Consider the following 10,346-nt stretch of genomic DNA (forward strand, 5'->3'; position numbering starts at 1 on the left):
GTGAGGAGTGTGGAGCGGTGTTAGGAGTAGGGTGTGGTGTATGAGTCTATGAGGGGCAGGGTATGTGTGACCATCAGAGATCCCTACTCCTTAGATCACCAGGGAGGGATGAGATCGCATGACCATGGTGTCGTGGAGGAGAGGGTTAATGGGCAGAATCCTGACCTGTGTCCTGAGCAGTGCTGGAGCGGCTCCTGACCGAGGGGCACCGTGCTGAAGATCACTGGATGGTGCCATCGTCCAGTAACGATCACAGTCTGTATTAGAATAATTACACTCTGTATGTTATTGAGCATGCCCACAAATGTACCGCCAACCGGATAGCCACACCTCCAGTGTCATCCCTGCCACTAACCTGCCTCCGCTGACGCTTATATAGGGCCAGGGCGCGCTTACATGGAGGCATATACTGCGGACATGTAGATGGGATGCCTCTCCAGCAGATGGATGACTATGGACTCCTGTCCCCTCCGCTTTGTACATTTTAATTTTTTTAATTTTCATGTAAAATATTAAATAAATATTTAAATCAAAACTGAAGTGTCGTTCCTGATCCTAACGAAGATCTGTATTCTCCATAGGGGGCAGTATTGTAGTACTTGGTCTTTAGTGGTCTTCCTGCACGTAAAGAGTATAAGTCACTGGAGCGCCCATCCAAGTCGTCGGGGTGGTCGGCCGTCAGGCTTGCTTCAGTCTCCTGTTACTGTAAAGGCCCTATTCTACTAACAGATCTGACGACAGATTATCTGCCAAAGATTTGAAGCCAAACCTAGGAACAGACTATAATCAGAGAACAGGTCATAAAGAAAAGACTGGATTTCTCCTCTTTTCAAATCCACTCCTGGGTTTGGCTTCAAATCTTTGGCAGATAATCTGTTGTCAGATCTGTTGGTGGAATAGGGCCTTAAGTCACTGGGGTGGTCGGCCGTCAGGCTTGCTTCAGTCTTATGTTACTGTAAGTCACTAGGGTGGTCGGCCGTCAGGCTTGCTTCAGTCTCCTGTTACTGTAAGTCACTAGGGTGGTCGGCCGTCAGGCTTGCTTCAGTCTCCTGTTACTGTAAGTCACTGGGGTGGTCGGCCGTCAGGCTTGCTTCAGTCTTATGTTACTGTAAGTCACTAGGGTGGTCGGCCGCCAGGCTTGCTTCAGTCTTATGTTACTGTAAGTCACTGGGGTGGTCGGCCGTCAGGCTTGCTTCAGTCTCCTGTTACTGTAAGTCACTAGAGTGGTCGGCCGTCAGGCTTGCTTCAGTCTCCTGTTACTGTAAGTCACTGGGGTGGTCGGCCGTCAGGCTTGCTTCAGTCTTATGTTACTGTAAGTCACTAGGGTGGTCGGCCGTCAGGCTTGCTTCAGTCTTATGTTACTGTAAGTCACTGGGGTGGTCGGCCGTCAGGCTTGCTTCAGTCTTATGTTACTGTAAGTCACTGGGGTGGTCGGCCGTCAGGCTTGCTTCAGTCTCCTGTTACTGTAAGTCACTGGGGTGGTCGGCCGTCAGGCTTGCTTCAGTCTTATGTTACTGTAAGTCACTAGGGTGGTCGGCCGTCAGGCTTGCTTCAGTCTTATGTTACTGTAAGTCACTGGGGTGGTCGGCCGTCAGGCTTGCTTCAGTCTCCTGTTACTGTAAGTCATTGGGGTGGTCGGCCGTCAGGCTTGCTTCAGTCTCTGTTGCAGTTGTAGTTGCAGCCCGACGTGGGGCGACATTGCCTAATATATAATAGTGTGTACGCTGCTGTATTACAGGACATACTGAGGCCACATTACACTGTATATCTAATATATAGTACGTGTTGGTTCAGAAAACATTTAGGGATTGAAGGATAATTGTTTTGTTTCTTTTTTTTAATAAAGTTTCTAAACAAAGTTTTATATAAAGTTTATTAAAAAAAAAAAAAGGAAATGATGTCATGTTTAGCAGTTTTGTTGGCTGTTACTATGGTAGCAGAGTCCCAGGAGGAGGGGGAGGAGGAGTTACCTGATCCTGAGAGCAGGGTGAGTGGAGTTATACAATGTGTGCCTGTGGAATCTGTGCAGCTCCCTGTCTTCCCTCCTGAAATACTCTGTGCTGCTACATTCTTTCTCAGGTGCTGAAGATGCTGGGAACTCGGAGTTTACAGGACACCAGAAGCCTGACCCAGGTGAATGGAGCGTATCAATACGTAACCGATCATGTCTCCTCCTCCTATCATTTATCCCCCATTTCTTTATGTTCCAGAGAGATGATCTCCTCAGGATGGAAGAGATGGAAGTAAAACGGTAACACACAGATATATGGAGAGTAACGATGTCACAGCTGTTATATATCACTTATATGTGGGGAGCGGTGATGTCACAGCTGTTATATATCACTTATATGTGGGGAGCGGTGATGTCACTGCTGTAATATATCACTTATATGTGGGGAGCGGTGATGTCACTGCTGTAATATATCACTTATATGTGGGGAGCGGTGATGTCACTGTAATATATCACTTATATGTGGGGAGCGGTGATGTCACTGCTAATATATCACTTATATGTGGGAGCGGTGATGTCACTGCTGTAATATATCACTTATATGTGGGGAGCGGTGATGTCACTGTAATATATCACTTATATGTGGGGAGCGGTGATGTCACTGCTGTAATATATCACTTATATGTGGGGAGCGGTGATGTCACTGCTGTAATATATCACTTATATGTGGAGAGCGGTGATGTCACTGTAATATATCACTTATGTGGGGAGTGGTGATGTCACTGCTGTAATATATCACTTATATGTGGGGAGCGGTGATGTCACTGCTGTAATATATCACTTATATGTGGGGAGCGGTGATGTCACTGTAATATATCACTTATATGTGGGGAGCGGTGATGTCACTGTAATATATCACTTATATGTGGGGAGCGGTGATGTCACTGTAATATATCACTTATATGTGGGGAGTGGTGATGTCACTGTAATATATCACTTATATGTGGGGAGCGGTGATGTCACTGCTGTAATATATCACTTATATGTGGGGAGCGGTGATGTCACTGTAATATATCACTTATATGTGGGGAGTGGTGATGTCACTGCTGTAATATATCACTTATATGTGGGGAGCGGTGATGTCACTGTAATATATTACTTATATGTGGGGAGCGGTGATGTCACTGTAATATATCACTTATATGTGGGGAGCGGTGATGTCACTGCTGTAATATATCACTTATATGTGGGGGGCGGTGATGTCACTGTAATATATTACTTATATGTGGGGAGCGGTGATGTCACTGTAATATATCACTTATATGTGGAGTATAATATGTGATGCCACTGTAATATATCACTTATATGTGGGGAGTGGTGATGTCACTGTAATATATCACTTATATGTGGGGAGCGGTGATGTCACTGCTGTAATATATCACTTATATGAGGGGAGCGATGATGTCACTGTAATATATCACTTATATGTGGGGAGCGGTGATGTCACTGTAATATATTACTTATATGTGGGGAGCGGTGATGTCACTGTAATATATCACTTATATGTGGGGAGCGGTGATGTCACTGCTGTAATATATCACTTATATGTGGGGGGCGGTGATGTCACTGTAATATATTACTTATATGTGGGGAGCGGTGATGTCACTGCTGTAATATATCACTTATATGTGGAGTATAATATGTGATGCCACTGTAATATATCACTTATATGTGGGGAGTGGTGATGTCACTGTAATATATCACTTATATGTGGGGAGCGGTGATGTCACTGCTGTAATATATCACTTATATGTGGGGAGCGGTGATGTCACTGTAATATATCACTTATATGTGGGGAGCGGTGATGTCACTGTAATATATTACTTATATGTGGGGAGCGGTGATGTCACTGTAATATATCACTTATATGTGGGGAGCGGTGATGTCACTGCTGTAATATATCACTTATATGTGGGGGGCGGTGATGTCACTGTAATATATTACTTATATGTGGGGAGCGGTGATGTCACTGTAATATATCACTTATATGTGGGGAGCGGTGATGTCACTGCTGTAATATATCACTTATATGTGGGGGGCGGTGATGTCACTGTAATATATTACTTATATGTGGGGAGCGGTGATGTCACTGTAATATATCACTTATATGTGGAGTATAATATGTGATGCTTTACTTATGTCCTATGAGACCTGTACATATCTTAGTACTAAAAAAAAAATTCTCATGTTTCTTATCTTGTGACAGTCAGCGTAGTCTCCGTTTCCTATATGAGTGGAAAGAGGATTCCCGAGGGGTCAGTGCTGCCCGTATCCAGAAACATCACAACACCCAAAAGAAGCAGGAGGTCCAGATGGCAAATAAGGAACTGATAATGGTAAATATAATACTGCTCCTATATACAGGAATATAACTACTATAATGCTTCAGGAAGATGCAGGTGCCGGCACTGTCTGAATACTGCTCAATCAGTAGCTGTGCGCTGGAGTCGTATTAAGGGCTAATAAACTGCACTGGTAAGTAGCCGCGGTGCTCGAACATAGACAAGGGCAGTACGATGTATAAAATAGAAAATAAGTCCAAGCACTCACCGGATGAAGGGATCTCTTTGTGCGTTTATTCAAGACATCACAGGGAGGGAGCGGTGGCAAGGGTGCGGGAGCTCCCGCACCCTTTCCACCGCTCCCTCCCTGTGATGTCTTGAATAAACGCACAAAGAGATCCCTTCATCCGGTGAGTGCTTGGACTTATTTTCTATTTTATACATAACTACTATAATACTGCTCCTATATACAGGAATATAACTACTATACTACTGCCCCCTATATATAGGAATATAACTACTATAATACTGCTCCTATATACAGGGATATAACTACTATAATACTGCTCCCTATATACAGGAATATAACTACTATAATACTGCTCCCTATATACAGGGATATAACTACTATAATACTGCTCCTATATACAGGAATATAACTACTATACTACTGCCCCTATATACAGGGATATAACTACTATACTACTGCCCCCTATATACAGGAATATAACTACTATAATACTGCCCCCTGTGTCTGGTCATGTTACTACCTCTCTGTCTCTGGCAGGTGCGTCGGGCAGCATTGCGGTGTCTCCTGCAGGATGAGTATCTTCAGTATCAGGAGGAGCTGGCTCGGATGGGGAAGACCTTCTATGTGGACAGACATTGACTATGATACTACATCCGGGAAGGTTCTAGGAGCTGGCGGTGATATATATGCTACCATCATCTGTCTGCCAGTCCACAGCTGTATATACATAGTATATAAAATAATGACCTCACAACCTGTGTATATACTTCTCTGCGTATTCACAATATTATTGACATCAGTGTAGGAGGAGTTTATAGGTCTAAACGCTGTCATTGTGATACTGTACTGAGCTACTGTATCTAATCCCATCATGTTTGATACTGTCTGCTGCACTGTGTATCTAATCCTATCATATGTGATAATATACTGAGCTGCTGTATCTGAACTTATCCAGTGTTATACTGCCTGCTAAGCTACTGTATCTAATCCTATCCTGTGTGATACTGCCTGCTGAGCTACTGTATCTAATCCTATCCTGTGTGGCAATGTCTGCTGAGCTACTGTATCTAACCCTATAATGTGTGATACTAACTGCTTAGCCGCTGTATCTAATGTGATCATGTGTGATACTGTTTACTGAATTGGGTATCTAACCCTATCATGTATGACACTGTCTGCTGTCTGGTCATAGAGGACCTAGGACGTAACGTTTCAGACCCGCTCAGCTAGTCAGCGGCCGTAGCAAATAAGCCCCCTGCCTGAAATTCTCCTTTCACTAATCTCTGGTGTATGACTACACCACACCCAGTCACATGGATGAGAGTATGTCAGTCTGGTCATCACCTCTCTCTCATCCAATGAGAGCAATTCCTAGTCTGATCACCTCATGTCTCTCGTCCAATGGGAGCAGTCCCTGTAGTCCTTAAAAGGGTGGAGTGGGACAAGTCTAGTCAGGTGTGAACCAGTGGCCATGTCTGCCAGTCAGCTGGTCAACTGCTAAGCAATGACCTTAAAGGGACAGTGACCTGATTTTCCAGCAGTCGTTCCCTGCACTTTGTAGGACGACAATAACTCGCTTAAAGGGGAACTCCACGAAAGGAAAAGTTGTTTTCTATTTAAAGTACATTAAAAGCTTTATAGAATACAATGTATTACTGTATCTGTACGATTCTGCCACACTGGTAGCTGATAGAAATCCAGGAAGTGAAGACAAATGGCCACTGAGCAAATCCACTTTGTCTCCTGCTCCCTCTGCTCTCCCACCTTAGGAGACAAATCTTCCATGCCTCTGTCTCACATTGTGTGTGTTTGCTGAGGACAGGCTGATGATGCAGAGAGGGGTAAGGGTGTGATGTCACAGGAGGCGGGGCTGGATCCCCCAATCCCCTGAGCGATACACCATCTCTGACCGTCCAGAAGCAGGTGCAGCACTAATTTCATTGATTGTGCAAAAGTGTGCAGTGAAATTAGGGCAGTGTTCACACATATTGGAGTGTCACAAAAATGATGCAGTAACACAAGTAAATGATCCTAAACGGCAGGGAGAATCAGAGTTGGCACTGACAGTCCTACCTGGAGAAAAAACGAGGCATAAACAGTATACCCCATGTATGAAAATATATGATAAACTCCTTATTGTGAGGCTGAACTTCATAGATAAAAGATGCTTGATCATAATATGTGCGTGGAGATGAAAAAGTAAAATTAAAATTGAAAAGTTCTTTAATTTATTCCGATATCCGCGTTACAGGTAGATAATACAGCGTGCTATGTGGTGTTACAGGTAGAGAATACAGTGCTGTGTGGTGTTACAGGTAGAGAATACAGTGCTGTGTGGTGTTACAGGTAGAGAATACAGCGTGCTGTGTGGTGTTACAGGTAGAGAATACAGTGCTGTGTGGTGTTACAGGTAGAGAATACAGCGCTGTGTGGTGTTACAGGTAGAGAATACAGCATGCTGTGCGGTGTTACAGGTAGAGAATACAGTGCTGTGCGGTGTTACAGGTAGAGAATACAGTGTGCTGTGTGGTGTTACAGGTAGAGAATACAGTGCTGTGTGGTGTTACAGGTAGAGAATACAGGTGCTGTGTGGTGTTACAGGTAGAGAATACAGCGTGCTGTGCGGTGTTACAGGTAGAGAATACAGTGCTGTGTGGTGTTACAGGTAGAGAATACAGCGTGCTGTGCGGTGTTACAGGTAGAGAATACAGTGCTGTGTGGTGTTACAGGTAGAGAATACAGTGTGCTGTGTGGTGTTACAGGTAGAGAATACAGTGTGCTGTGTGGTGTTACAGGTAGAGAATACAGCGTGCTGTGTGGTGTTACAGGTAGAGGAATACAGCGTGCTGTGCTGGTGTTACAGGTAGAGAATACAGCTGCTGTGTGGTGTTACAGGTAGAGAATACAGCGTGCTGTGTGGTGTTACAGGTAGAGAATACAGCGTGCTGTGTGGTGTTACAGGTAGAGAATACAGCGTGCTGTGTGGTGTTACAGGTAGAGAATACAGCGTGCTGTGTGGTGTTACAGGTAGAGAATACAGCGTGCTGTGTGGTGTTACAGGTAGAGAATACAGCGTGCTGTGTGGTGTTACAGGTAGAGAATACAGCGCGCTGTGTGGTGTCACATGTATAGAATACAGCACGCTGTATGGTGTTACATGTACAGAAAACAGCGTGCTGTGTGGTGTTACAGGTAGAGAATACATTGCATTGAGGTGTTACAGGTAGAGAATATAGGGTGCTGTGCAGTGTTACAGGTAGAGAATACAGCGTGCTGTGTGGTGTTACAGGTAGAGAATACAGTGTGCTGTGTGGTGTTACAGGTAGAGAATACAGTGTGCTGTGTGGTGTTACAGGTAGAGAATACATTGCATTGAGGTGTTACAGGTAGAGAATATAGGGTGCTGTGCAGTGTTACAGGTAGAGAATACAGCGTGCTGTGTGGTGTTACAGGTAGAGAATACAGCGTGCTGTGCGGTGTTACAGGTAGAGAATACAGTGCTGTGCGGTGTTACAGGTAGAGAATACAGTGCTGTGTGGTGTTACAGGTAGAGAATACAGCGTGCTGTGTGGTGTTACAGGTAGAGAATACAGTGCTGTGTGGTGTTACAGGTAGAGAATACAGTGTGCTGTGTGGTGTTACAGGTAGAGAATACAGCGCTGTGTGGTGTTACAGGTAGAGAATACAGTGCTGTGTGGTGTTACAGGTAGAGAATACAGCGCGCTGTATGGTGTTACATGTACAGAAAACAGCGTGCTGAGTGGTGTTACAGGTAGAGAATACAGTGTGGTGATACAGGTAGAGAATACAGCGTGCTGTGTGATGTTACAGGTAGAGAGTACAGCGTGCTGTGTGATGTTACAGGTAGAGAGTACAGTGTGCTGTGTGGTGTTACAGGTAGAGAATACAGCGTGCTGTGTGGTGTCACATGTATAGAATACAGCACGCTGTATGGTGTTACATGTACAGAAAACAGTGTGCTGTGTGGTGTTACAGGTAGAGAATACAGCGCTGTGTGGTGTTACAGGTAGAGAATACATTGCATTGAGGTGTTACAGGTAGAGAATACAGCGTGCTGTGCAGTGTTACAGGTAGAGAATACAGCGTGCTGTGCAGTGTTACAGGTAGAGAATACAGTGCTGTGCGGTGTTACAGGTAGAGAATACAGTGCTGTGTGGTGTTACAGGTAGAGAATACAGTGCTGTGTGGTGTTACAGGTAGAGAATACAGCGTGCTGTGTGGTGTTACAGGTAGAGAATACAGCGTGCTGTGTGGTGTTACAGGTAGAGAATACAGCGTGCTGTGTGGTGTTACAGGTAGAGAATACAGCGTGCTGTGTGGTGTTACAGGTAGAGAATACAGGGTGTTGTGTGGTGTTACAGGTAGAGAATACAGCGTGCTGTGTGGTGTTACAGGTAGAGAATACAGCGTGCTGTGTGGTGTTACAGGTAGAGAATACAGTGCTGTGTGGTGTTACAGGTAGAGAATACAGTGTGCTGTGTGGTGTTACAGGTAGAGAATACAGCGCTGTGTGGTGTTACAGGTAGAGAATACAGCGCTATGTGGTGTTACAGGTAGAGAATACAGCGCTGTGTGGTGTTACAGGTAGAGAATACAGTGTGCTGTGTGGTGTTACAGGTAGAGAATACAGCGTGCTGTGTGGTGTTACAGGTAGAGAATACAGCGTGCTGTGTGGTGTTACAGGTAGAGAATACAGTGCTGTGTGGTGTTACAGGTAGAGAATACAGTGTGCTGTGTGGTGTTACAGGTAGAGAATACAGTGTGCTGTGTGGTGTTACAGGTAGAGAATACAGCGCTGTGTGGTGTTACAGGTAGAGAATACAGCGCTATGTGGTGTTACAGGTAGAGAATACAGTGCTATGTGGTGTTACAGGTAGAGAATACAGTGCTATGTGGTGTTACAGGTAGAGAATACAGTGCTGTGTGATGTTACAGGTAGAGAATACAGCGCTGTGTGGTGTTACAGGTAGAGAATACAGCGTGCTGTGTGGTGTTACAGGTAGAGAATACAGTGCTATGTGGTGTTACAGGTAGAGAATACAGCGTGCTGTGTGGTGTTACAGGTAGAGAATACAGCATGCTGTGTGGTGTTACAGGTAGAGAATACAGCGTGCTGTGTGGTGTTACAGGTAGAGAATACAGCGTGCTGTGTGGTGTTACAGGTAGAGAATACAGCGTGCTATGTGGTGTTACAGGTAGAGAATACAGCGAGCTGTGCGGTGTTACAGGTAGAGAATACAGCGTGCTGTGCGGTGTTACAGGTAGGGAATACAGCGTGCTGTGCGGTGTTACAGGTAGGGAATACAGCGAGCTGTGCGGTGTTACAGATAGAGAATACAGTGCTGTGTGGTGTTACAGGTAGAGAATACAGTGCTGTGTGGTGTTACAGGTAGAGAATACAGTGCTGTGTGGTGTTACAGGTAGAGAAACTGCAGTGTGAACACAGCTTAGATGTTCTGCAACAGATTTGGGCGGGAAATGGGCAGGGTGGAGGATTGTGATGAACAGCTGAGGGAAAGCATTGCATTCTGGAACCTGTAGTACTGTGTATAACTGCTCAACCAGGAAATACAGAAACACAAAACAGAACAAAACCTCCCCAAAGTAAATAGATTTTTGGTAGTTTCAAAACTGGGATAGACAGGTAAGTAATGCTATATGCTTCTGAAGAAGTTTCATATTTTTTTTTTACCTCTACCTGGACTTCACCTTTAAAAGTTGTGTGTGAGGTAGCATCACTATTCTGTCACATGACATAGACTGTGCACTACTGCTCCCAGCT

The 10,346-nt window shown here is 44.8% G+C and overlaps 1 protein-coding gene across 1 annotated transcript; it reads left to right on the forward strand.

Annotated features, from left to right (window-relative positions):
• Nucleotides 1-1,918: 1,918 nt before the first annotated feature.
• On the forward strand, nucleotides 1,919-5,299 carry CFAP141 (cilia and flagella associated protein 141). The gene is made up of 5 exons (XM_069950203.1): nucleotides 1,919-1,987; nucleotides 2,080-2,133; nucleotides 2,211-2,251; nucleotides 4,218-4,347; nucleotides 5,081-5,299. The coding sequence occupies exons 1-5, from the start codon at nucleotides 1,931-1,933 to the stop codon at nucleotides 5,180-5,182; spliced, it is 384 nt and encodes a 127-aa protein (XP_069806304.1). The 5' UTR covers nucleotides 1,919-1,930; the 3' UTR covers nucleotides 5,183-5,299.
• Nucleotides 5,300-10,346: the final 5,047 nt, after the last annotated feature.

This window comes from Dendropsophus ebraccatus, chromosome 13, assembly GCF_027789765.1.
Source record: "Dendropsophus ebraccatus isolate aDenEbr1 chromosome 13, aDenEbr1.pat, whole genome shotgun sequence".
Taxonomy (NCBI): Eukaryota; Metazoa; Chordata; class Amphibia; order Anura; family Hylidae; genus Dendropsophus; species Dendropsophus ebraccatus.